A 12,173-nucleotide genomic window follows, 5' to 3' on the forward strand; every position below is an offset into this window, starting at 1 on the left:
AAACAGAAGAGAGGAGGAACGGGACACAGTGAAACGTAATAGGACCGGCGATACAAAGAGGAAGAGCCGCCCTTCTCCAGCGGGTCTGACCAATCACACCCCAATCACACATCAATGGGGTGACCGCCACACCCCATTCCCAGCCTCCCACAGTGGTAATGGGTGGGGCGGGATGGGAAGGGGAGGGGAAGAAAAGCAGCGGCCTCTGGGTCTTCTGGGGCTTGTAGTTCGCGAAGCCGGGAAGGGCTGGGAAGCCAGGCGGGACTACAGCCCCTACAATCCTTCTGTGCAGACTCAGCGACGGTGGCGTGCCTAGTGAATGAGTTCACTGCGGTGCTGCCCTCCCAGTTTCATTCGAGCAAGGGCGGGCGGCAGTGCCCAGCCAGTCGGGTAGGCGCGGCTAGAATGGTGTAACACCCAAAGCGAGAGCAGAGGAGTAGAGGAGGCTACCGATCAGGGGACCGGGGCAGAGCCCACTCCTCCGATTCATGGCCAACAGGGGCGGCAAGGGAACCCCATCTGGTGCCAGCCGAGGGCCGGGGGCGGTCGGGATGGGAGCCGGCAGCTGCTGAGGTGTAACCGGGCGCCGTGTAGCGTGTCTTTCCCCACTGCCCCCTGCCTCTCTTCCTAAAGCTTTCGATCTCTACCTAGCCCGTGGGGCGGTCCCCCCGCTCTCCCCAGTCATGTCGGGGGTCACGGAGGAGGAGGAATACACCAAGCTGGTGATGGAATCGCAGCCCGAGTGGCTGCGGAGTGAGGTCAAGCGGCTCTTCCACGAACTAAGCGAGACCACCCGCGAGAAGATTCAGGCGGCCGAGTATGGGCTGGCGGTGCTGGAGGAGAAACAGCAGCTCAAACAGCAGTATGAGGAACTGGAGCTTGAATATGAGACCATCCGTGGCGAGATGGAGCAACTCAAGGAGGTAACCGTCCTTTCTTTCGGGTTCTCCCTGTTACACTTATCATCATCATTCCCCCCCGCCCCCCCCCTTCCGCACACGTGTGTAGCATCTTCGCCCCCCGGCCAACATGTCAGGGAGGGAGGAGGGGGACAGGCTTCGACACTGTGGCTCTTGGCCCGGAGAGGGGCTCGGGGGGCATGGAGATTAGGCTCGGCATCTGGAGCCCTCGGTCCGAGGAGAAGTGGAGATACTGGGAAGGCCGACAAAGGGTCTTCAGATCGATCGGCCCCTCCCTTAAACCGTTCTCTTGCCCCCACCCACTTCCTCCACTTCCCGGTGCAGTGCGGTGCGGCGCGGTGCACGGCCAGGGCCGACTGCAACCTCCGCCGTTCACTTCCCCCGTAGTGGTTCGTGGAAGGGTCTTAAAAAGGGTAACTGGGGAGACATGCCAGTGGTCAGCCTGGGGGAGAACAGAAATGTGACCTGGAGTGTACCCCTCTTTTTTTTTTTTTTTTTTTCCAAAGAGGGATCGGTGGCCCCATAGAAGACTCTCAGGTTTCTTGAAAGTCCGAACAGAGAGGGACTACTGACCACATGCATCTTGACATGAGGCTTTCTACTCGGAGGGAACTTCCCCTAGAATAACCCTCTTCCACCCTCACTGTTAGCACAGGGCTTAGACAGCAGAGAGGTTCTGCCTTGGGAAGAGACTTTAGCCTCTGGACCCAGAAAATGACCAGGCCTGGGGTGGGTGGGGGTTTAGTGGGATGGGGAGGGTGTAAGTCAGGCACAAGGAAAGCAACCAGGTTGGAACTGAACGATAGATGTGTGCAGTTTCGGGCCAGGTTGCTATTACCAATAATAATCGTTTATTTGTCAAGCACTTGTTATGTGCCAAACTCTTTACTGAGCACTGGAGTAGATGCAAGATAGGTTTGGACACAGTACCTTATCCACTTGGGGCTCACAATCTAGGGGGGATGGAGAGCAGCTATTTAAATCTCATTTTACAAGATGAGGATGCTGAGGCACAGTGAAATGACTTGCCCAAGGTCACACAGCAGGTAAGTGACTGAGCCAAGAGTAGAACCCAGGTCTCCTGACTTCCAGGCCGCTGCTCTTTCCTGTAGGCCACACTACCTTCAATCAATCAGTGATCTTTATGGAGCACTTACCATGGGCAGAGCACTATACTAAGCGCTTGAGAGTGTACAATACAACAGAGTTAGAAACATTCCCTTGCTCACAAGGAGCTTTCAGTGTAGAGGCGAGTGATTATTCTGAGCCATGGTGTTTCTGAACATGCATAGTCACTTCTTGAGAGTCTAAGCTTTATAATATCCAGGCCTTGAGTGGTGGTGGTGGTAGGGGGTTGGATCCTAATCTCCATGCTGATAGTGCATTTGGGACACAAAATAAGAAAAGGTGACAAATCTCATCTCAAAGGCATCTGGATTTGTGAACAGTTCAACGTTTAAGGGGAGTAATCAATCAGTGCCATTTATTGAGCACTTACTGTGTGCAGAGCACTATATTCAGTGTTTAGGAGATCATTAGTATAACAGAGTTGGTAGTCACTTTCCTGCCCTTGACGAGTTTATAGTCTACCGGACTAATCAGGTGGTGTTCAGATGGATCAGATTAGCCTGGCACCCTTTACTCTAATTGGTCAGACTTAATGCAGTGTTCATGTATTTGTCACTCTCCCAAATCCACGAGTTATGTGGGTGAGTAAACAGGACATAAAGGAGTCTAGACCAAATTTGCAAGAACAAATGCTAAACTTATGGTCTTATTTGACATGAGTATTTCTCAAGAATGAGACATCTTGAAAAAGGATTTATTTCAACTCTTGGGTACTTTTCCCCTATAGAAAATGAAGTGATAAGTATTGATTGCAAGAGGATCTGACTGCAAATCTGAGTTGTATTTCTCCTGGTATTCTTTGTTTCAGTGCCATTAATTTCTATTCCAGGGAACTAAAGTTCCTAAGGAAGAGGCCTACTCCATAATAATGAATGTGGTGCAGTCTTGGCTCATTTAAAGAAGAGGGAGGGGCATCAGGGAACTAGAAATTGCTTTTAGGAGTTAATGGAAGTGTCCTGTGACTGACTTCCCAAACAAAATTTCTAACCCGTTTGGGTAGGTCTGTGTGATCCCTTGTATACTGTCTGCAGTAAGGGTTTGTCTCCATTTTCCACAGATCAAGAAATATACACTTTCATAAGAATTCTACTTCAGCTAGTAATTAGTTGTTGGGAGGTTGAAGAGTGGGATTCCTGTGTCTCGTTGATTTCTTTTGGAAACTTAAGACATTGCTATTTTGAGAGAGGGAGTATGTGTGGTCTGTTGTTTAGTTTTAGAGAAGTCATGCCTGTGGCTTAGGTTGCCTCATTGCCCATAGGCTTTGTGGCCTGGAACTTGTTGTATTGTTTGGCAATAAATGTTCCTTTCGCTCAGCCCTAACCTGAGTGACACTCATTTGACATAAACAATTGCCTGGCTGCTCCTTTCTCATAAACAAGATGGAAATAGCAGAGAAAATATGCCAAGCTTGGATTATATATTTCCCTAGTGGCAGAGTAAAATTGAAGAAAAAATAACCCCCAAATAGCCATCACTGCCCAAGGTGTCCTGTTTCTTTCTTTTAATAATAATAATAATGACATTTATTAAGCGCTTACTATGTGCAAAGCACTGTTCTAAGTGCTGGGGAGGTTACAAGGTGATCAGGTTGTCCCATGGGGGGCTCACAGTCTTCATCCCCATTTTACAGATGAGGGAACTGAGGCCCAGAGAAGTTAAGTGACTTGCCCAAAGTCACACAGCTGACAATTGGTGGAGCCGGGATTTGAACCCACGACCTCTGACTCCAAAGCCTGGGCTCTTTCCACTGAGCCACGCTGCTTCCCCCAGAATTCTTTTCCCAGAATTGTTATTGGTTCCAGGCCTCTTGGAACACCCAAGAAGTGAATTGATAAGCTGACTCATTTATTCATTCAATCGTATTTATTGAGCGCTTACTGTGTGCAGAGCACTGTACTAAGCGCTTGGGAAGTACAATCAATCATATTTATTGAGCGCTTACTGTGTGCAGAGCACTGTACTAAGCGCTTGGGAAGTACAAGTTGGCAACATCTAGAGACAGACCCTACCCAACAGTGGGCTCACAGTCTAGAAGGGGGAGACAGAGAACAAAACCAAACATATTAACAAAATAAAATAAATAGAATAAACATATACAAATGAAATAAATACTCATCCTGAACACTTGTTATTTGTAGGTTAATATACATTAAGCTGGTTACCTTCATTGTTGGTGATCCTGTCATGCCAAATACACTCATGCCATAATGTGTTTCAATCAATCATATTTACTGAGCACTTGCTGCATGGAGACTACTGTACTATGCTCTTGGGAGAGTACAATACAACAGAGGTTATAGATGCATTCTCTGACCACAATGAGCTCACAGTCTAGGGGGGGAAACAGATGCTCAAATTATGGATATGTACATAGATGCTGTGGGTCTAAGGATGGGGTGAATATCAAGTGCACAGGTGATGCAGAAGGGAGAGGGAGCTAGGGAAATGAGGGCTTAGTTGGGGAAGGCTTCTTGGAGGAGATGAGATTTTAATAAGGCTTTGAAGAAGGGGAGAGTGTTGGTCTATCATTTATGAAGGGGGAGGGAGTTCCAATGCATTTGTTGTATTTATTGAGCACTCACTCTGTGCAGAGCACTGTACTAAGTGCTTGTGAGTACAATCTAAGAGTTCTTAGATATGCTCCCTGCCCACAAGGAGCTTAGTCTAAAGGGGCAGACTGATGAAATTACAGATATGTACATAAATGCTGTGGGACTGAGAATGGGGTAACTATCAAGTGCTTAGCGGGTACAGATTCAAGCGTAAGGGCAACACAGAAGGGAGCATAGTAAGGGACCCAGAAACGTGCCTTGAGAGACTCTTACAGTTGGAGGGTGGGAGGCAGAGGAAGAGCATGCAGAAGACTGAGAATGAGTGGCTGGACAGATAGGAAGAAAACCAGAAGAGGTGGGTGTCTGAAACCAAGGTTAGATAATGTTTGTAGGAGAAGGGAGTAGTCCACAGTGTCAAAGGTAGTTGAAAAGTTGAGGAGGATTAGGCTGGAGTAGAGGCTGTTGGATTTGACATTGTGAATTTTGGTCCTCTAGACTGTAAGCTTGTCCTCTAGACTGTAAACTCATTATGGTCAGGGAATGTGTGTGTTTATTGTTATAGTGTACTCTCCCAAGTGCTTAGTATAGTGCTGCACACAGTAAGTACAATTGACTCACTAGAGCATGGTTAGGGAATTAGGAAACATATGTCTGACAAAGTGAGCCTATTTGGGTGTGTGGCCTGCGGTACCAAAAGGAATGGTTTGTGTGTACATGTATGGTATCAAAATAGGTGAGTATTATAGTGCAAGCTTTCTGTAACACAGCATTTTATGAGAGCACAAGGCCCACATTATATGAGAACTGAGTGTGTGTGGCTTGTAGATGATACAAAGTAAATGGAGAAACTGGATTCATGACCTCTGTGGCCAGTTCAAGTCTTAGTCATACAGAAAGTTGGCCTGAGTTTACATGCTGCTTTTCTACTGTGTGCAGAACATTGTACTAAGCACTTGACAAAGTACAATACAAAAGAGTTGGTAGAAATGTTCCCTACCTACAAGGGACCAACAGTCTGCAGGAGGACACATAGGCAAAAACTACTGGACAGCTTAGTCATGGTGCATTGCTGGCTTAATGCCTAATATTAAGTATTCCCCAAATAAATTGGGGCAAAGAACAACTACTTTCTACAAAATTCCATGCAAAAAAGAACTCCAAGCTTATTCAGAGTGTTTATTGAGCAGCTACTGTGGGCAGAGTTAGGAGCATGAGAGTATTCAGTAAAAGTAGAAGACTGTAGACTGTAAGTTTGTTGTGGACAGGGAACATGTCTACCAACTCTGTACTCTCCCAAGCATTTAGTACAGTGCTTTGCATACAGTATGTACTCAATAAATACCATTGGTTGATTGAAGATGCTGTCCCTGCCCTTGAGGAGCCAATGGTAAAGACAAGGCAGACGCAGGTAGGATACATATAATGAGAACAACTGGTAACAACCAAAGTAAGGAAAAAAGAAATAAATGAACTGATGCACACTTAAGTGTTAAGAAAAGATTGGGATGGCCTGACTATGGAAGTGCATATCTGTTGGGGAATGCTTTATAGAGACAGTAGAGGGCTTTGAAGGGAGGAAGAAATGTGCTTGATAGATTTGAGGGTAGAATTGATGCCACATTCAATCACATGTTTCCCATATTTTCCCAAATGGCACAGTGGTCATATCAATTCAGTTTTCCTCCTCTTTCTCAGTTGATGGGTGCAACATTGTACAGGGTACTGCCTGGGCAGGAAAATTCAGTAATAACTGTGGTGTTCATTAGACACTAAATGCCTAGCACTGTGTTTACCCTGGGGCAGATACAATAAGCAGATCTGAATTCAGTGACAGCTTTCAGCCCTATACTGTTAATGAACCTTCCTCTCCATTCTAATGACCACCACCTTGGTTCAGGCATGTGTCTTGAAGGCTCATCTCCTTTGAGGCCTTCCTTGACCAAGCCCCCCTTTCCTCTTCTCCCACTCCCTTCTGCATCTCCCTGACACCACCACCACCCCCCGAGCCCCACAGCACTTATGCACATCTGTAACTTTAATTATATTAATGTCTGTCTCCCCCTGTAGATTGTAAGCTTGTTGTGGGCAGGGAATGTGTCTGTTATAGGGTGCTCTCCTACATGCTAGGTACAGTACTCTGCACACAGTAATCAATCAATCAATCAATCGTATTTATTGAGCGCTTACTATGTGCAGAGCACTGTACTAAGCGCTTAATAAATATGTAAGCACTCAATAAATATGAATGACTGGCTTGACTACTCAAAAATCTGGACCAACCCCTTCTGGAACACTATGTGCCAAGCACTGTACTAAGCACTGGGGTAGATTCAAGATAATTAGATTGAACATGTTCCCTGGCCCACATAGGGCTCTCAGTCTAAGTAGGAGAGTGTAGGATTTAATCCCCGTTTACAGTTGAAACTGAGGCACAGAGAAGTTAAGTGACTTGCTCAATGTTACACAGCAGTCAAATGGCAGATCTAGGATTAGAACCCAGGTCATCTAATTCCTAGGCCTGTGCTTATTTCCACTGGGCCACTTAACCTTGGTTTTCCTGATGTCATTCTTTCCTCGTTCTCATTCATTCATTCATTCCATCGTATTTATTGAACGCTTACTGTGTGCAGAGCACTGTACTAAGCGCTTGGGAAGTACAAGTTGGCAACATCTAGAGACAGTCCCTACCCAACAGTGGGCTCACAGTATAGAAGGGGGAGACAGAGAACAAAACAAAACATATTAACAAAATAAAATAATTAGAATAAACATGTACAAATAAAATAGAGTAATAAATACGTACAAACATATATACATATATACAGGTGCTTTGAGGAGGGGAAGGAGGTAAGGCGGGGGGAGGGGGAGGAGGGGGACAGGAAGGACGGGGCTCAGTCTGGGAAGGACTTCTGGAGGAGGGGAGCTCTCAGTAGGGCCTTGAAGGGAGGAAGAGAGCTAGCTTGGCAGATGTGTGGAGGGAGGGCATTCCAGGCCGGGGGATAACGTGGGCTGGGGGTCGATGGCGGGACAGCTGAGAACGAGGCATGGTGAGGAGATTAGCGGCAGAGGAGCAGAGGTTGCGGGCTGGGCTGTAGAAGGAGAGAAGGGAGGTGAGGTAGGAAGGGGCGAGGTGATGGAGAGCCTTGAAGCCGAGGGTGAGGAGTTTCTGCCTGATGCGCAGATTGATTGGTAGCCACTGGAGATTTTTGAGGAGGGGAGTAACATGCCCAGAGCATTTCTGGACAAAGACAATCTGGGCAGCAGCATGAAGTATGGATTGAAGTGGGGAGAGACACGAGGACAGGAGATCAGAGAGAAGGCTGATGCAGTAGTCCAGACAGGATAGGATGAGAGCTTGAACGAGCAGGGTAGCGGTTTGGATGGAGAGGAAAGGGCGGATCTTGGCAATGTTGCGGAGCTGGGACCGGCAGGTTTTGGTGACGGCTTGGATGTGAGGGGTGAATGAGAGAGCGGAGTCGAGGATGACACCAAGGTTGCGGGCTTGTGAGACAAGAAGGATGGTAGTGCCGTCAACAGCGACGGGAAAGTCAGGGAGAGGGCAGGGTTTGGGAGGGAAGACAAGGAGTTCAATCTTGGACATGTTGAGTTTTAGGTGGCGGGCAGACATCCAGATGGAGATGTCCTGAAGGCAGGAGGAGATGCGAGCCTGGAGGGAGGGGTAGAGAGCAGGGGCAGAGATGTAGATTTGGGTGTCATCAGTGTAGAGATGATAGTTGAAGCCGTGGGAGCGAATGAGGTCACCAAGGAAGTGAGTGTAGATCGAGAACAGAAGAGGACCAAGAACTGAACCTTGGGGAACCCCTACAGTAAGGGGATGAGAGGGGGAGGAGGAGCCTGCAAAAGAGACTGAGAATGAACGGCCAGAGAGATAAGAGGAGAGCCAGGAGAGGACGGAGTCTGTGAAGCCAAGGTTGGATAGCGTGTTGAGAAGGGGATGGTCCACAGTGTCGAAGGCGGCTGAGAGGTCGAGGAGGATTAGGATAGAGTATGAGCCGTTGGATTTGGCAAGCAGGAGGTCATTGGTGACCTCTGAGAGGGCAGTTTCCGTGGAATGTAGGGGACGGAAGCCAGACTGGAGGGGGTTGAGGAGAGAGTTGGCGTTGAGGAATTTGAGGCAGTGCGTGTAGACAGCTCGTTCAAGGAGTTTGGAAAGGAATGGTAGGAGGGAGATGGGGCGATAGCTAGAAGGTGAGGTGGGGTCAAGAGAGGGTTTTTTTAGGATCTCTTTGGTGGATCCTTCTCAGTCTCATTCCCTGGATCTTCCTCTGTTGTCTACCTAACTGTGGGTGTCCCTCAAGGCTATATTCTGGGTCCCCGTCTCTTAATCTACCATCACTTCCTTAGGGAATGCATCCGTGCCCCTGACTCTAAGTACCCCCTCTATATAAATGACTTCCAAATCTACCTTGTTAGCCCTGACTTTTCTTTGCAATTGCATATTTCCTCCTGCCTCCAGGGTATCTGTACATAGATTTTCTGCCAATACCTGATGCTTAACATGTCCAAAATTGAACTCATCTTCTCTCAAATCCTCTTCCACACTTTGCAATATCACCAATCCTTCCTGTCTCAAACCTATAACCTTGACATCATCCTCAGTTCCTCCTTCACTTTCAACCCCCACATTGTCTGTCACATTGTCTGTTGCCAAATTCTGTCAATTCTTCCTCCATAACATATCCAGGATCTGTTTCTTTCTAAGTGACCACTACACTGGTCCAGGCACTTGCCATATTCATGCTTAACTGCTGCATCAACCTCTGGTCTCTTTCCTCTCCAGTCCATGTTTCACTCTGCTTCTTAAATCATTTTTCTAAAATGTCATTCTGGTCATGTCTCCCCACTCCTACAAAATCTGTAATGGCTGCCCATTCCTCTTCTGTCGGCCTTTAAAGCACTCAGTCTGTTCTCTTCCTCCTCCTCCCACCCCAGGGAACTCATAAAATGGTACTACTACATGCCCACTCTCTTCTCCCATTATACCCTAGCTTGCATTCCTCCTTCCTCTCAAGTTAACCCATACTTCCTGTACATTGTTTTGGCACTTTTACTGCTGACCTCCTGTTCACTCCTGCCTTCCTTCATGCCAGACCATATCTAGCCCCATCTTCAAAGCCCTTCTGAAATTGCATCTTCTCCAGGAGTTCTTCCTAGATTAATTTTTCTTCTACCACCTCAGCACTCTGGCCCCAGTTACATACTTAAGCACCTCTCTCTAACAGTTTTGTACATGATGACTTGACTCTACTAAGCCATGCTCATTTTGCGTATTTATTTTTCCTGTCTCTTCTATCTGTAAATAGTTTTTTTCTGTCTACCCCGCTAAATTTGAAGCCCCTTGAGGGAAGGGATCTAACTCTATTGTACTCTTCTTAGTACAGTGCTCTGCCCAGAGTAAGGAATTCAATAAATACTACCAATTGATTGTTGACTGTGCATTGGATTTCCTTGGTGTGGGGTGATACATTACTGGTCTTCTAAATATTTGTTTAAGATGAGTCTATTTAATCTTTTGCATTATGTACTTTTGAGTCAAGAATGCTGTTAGAGTACCTCTTGGGTGACTGGTCAGAGTTTTTGATGATGTGTACAGTGTGTTGCTATGAAATGATTTCTTGGTGGAACAAAAGAACAAGCTTTCCAGCTTTTTTGTAGTGTGGCTACATAAACTACATGAAGAATAAGGGGTCTGTAGGGCAATCCTTCTTCACTTTGTGGGGGATGGGGCAGGGCACAGTGGATAGAGCATGGGCTTGGGAGTCAGAAGGTCAAGGATTTTAATCCTGGCTCCACCACTTGTCTGCTGTGTGACCTTGGGCAAGTCACTTCACTTCCTCTATGCGTGTAACCTCATCTGTAAAATGGGGATTGAAGCTGTGAACCCCACATAGGACAGGGACTGTGTCCAACCAGATTAGCTTGTATCCACCCCAGCACTTAATACAGTGTCTGGCACATAGTAAGTGCTTAACAAATACCATAATTATTATTATTATCTGGGATGGTTTGGAGTTGGGCACAGTGCCACTAATTCTCAGTTGACTGGCCATACTGTCATGGTATAATCTTCAGGTCTGGTGAACTTCTCAGGGCACCTAAACTTGTTTTTTAGCTACCAAAGGTTGATATGAAATGTTCTGGAAGATGAGGAAATACAGCTCAGAGGTCTCGTTACTGATTTTTGCACTGTTTTGTATCTATCTGCTCTGTAATAATAATGATGGCATTTGTTAAGCACTTACTATGTGCAAAGCACTGTTCTAAACGCTGGGGGGAATACAAGGTGATTAGGTTGCCCCACGTAGGGCTCACAGTCTTAATCCTCATTTTCCAGATGAGGTAACTGAGGCACAGAGAAGTTAAGTGACTTGCCCAGAGTCACACAACATACAAGTGGTGGAGTTGGGATTAGAACCCATGACCTCTAACTCCCAAGCCTGTACTCTTTCCACTGAGCCATGCTGGTCATATCTGGTAAGCAATGTTACAGCATAAAAATATTGAGTCTGTGCTTGTTGCAGTACAGTTGTGCTGGGCTAGTCAGGTGCAAAGAATGGTTGACAGCAAAGATACCAAAGCAGTTGTATGGTAAGCAGAAGTGGGGCAACCACACTTCAGGTAAACAAGATAAATGCTCTAAGGACTCCCTGAACTGCTGGTCGCACCTTAGGCTTGCCAAGTCCTCATGTTAAGCTAATCTGTGCTTCGTTGTTTTAAATAAATCATAAATAAATAATAATGGCATTTATTAAGTGCTTACTATGTGCAAAGCACTGTTCTAAGCGCTGGAGAGGTTATAAGATGATCAGGTTGTCCCACGGGGGGCTCACGGTCTTCATCCCCATTTTACAGATGAGGTAACTGAGGCCCAGAGAAATTGTGACTTGCCCAAAGACACACAGCTAATTGGCGGAGCCGGGATTTGAACCCATGACCTCCGACTCCAAAGCCCGTGCTCTTTCCCACTGAGCCATGCTGCTTCTCTATTCATCATACTATGAAATATTATTGGTGTATATCAGGTAACCAGATTTGTCCATTTAAATTGGCCCAGTTAAGAAGAAGACTTGATTAAATATTTATTTAGAGGACCAAAGTTGGATACCTCCCTTGTTACATTGTGAGCGCCTGTAAAGGAGCAGGTTTTGGGGTCAGTGGTATTCCAGGAATGTTTTGAAATCTTCGTTTAGGGAACTGAGTCGAAAAGAACCAGATACTAGAAACCAATGCTGACTTGACCTGCCACATGTTGGAGTAACTTGGTCTCCTCTAAGAAGATTTTATTAACAGCAATTGAATTACCATAGTGTTAACCCAGGGAATTTGCACATTAGGGGAAGGAGATGTTTGAGTGTAGACATTTCATTTCCCCTCAAAGTGTTTTTTGGTGTAAATTTGGTCACTGAAAAAATCAATGATATTTGAGTGCTTACTGTGTGCAGAGCACTGTACTAAGCTCTTGGGGGAGTATAATATGAAAGAATAGGTACAGACGATTCCATGCCCATAAGATGACAGACATGGGGAAAAAGGCAGCCAAAATTTGGCTTTG

The 12,173-nt window shown here is 46.3% G+C and overlaps 1 protein-coding gene across 3 annotated transcripts in view; it reads left to right on the forward strand.

The window, feature by feature from the left end:
* Positions 1-319: 319 nt before the first annotated feature.
* Positions 320-12,173, forward strand: part of BICD2 (BICD cargo adaptor 2) — a 154,012-nt gene continuing 142,158 nt past the window's right edge. The window contains exons 1-2 of one of the 3 annotated variants that reach the window (XM_038772111.1): positions 345-390; positions 652-923. In XM_038772111.1, coding sequence (XP_038628039.1) covers positions 684-923 — 240 coding nt within the window. In that variant the 5' untranslated portion in view covers positions 345-390; positions 652-683. Of the gene's footprint in view, positions 924-12,173 lie in introns of all 3 variants that reach the window. The other 2 variants (XM_038772113.1, XM_038772112.1) reach the window with 2 other exon arrangements.

The sequence above is a fragment of the Tachyglossus aculeatus genome, chromosome X1, assembly GCF_015852505.1.
Source record: "Tachyglossus aculeatus isolate mTacAcu1 chromosome X1, mTacAcu1.pri, whole genome shotgun sequence".
Lineage (NCBI taxonomy): Eukaryota > Metazoa > Chordata > Mammalia > Monotremata > Tachyglossidae > Tachyglossus > Tachyglossus aculeatus.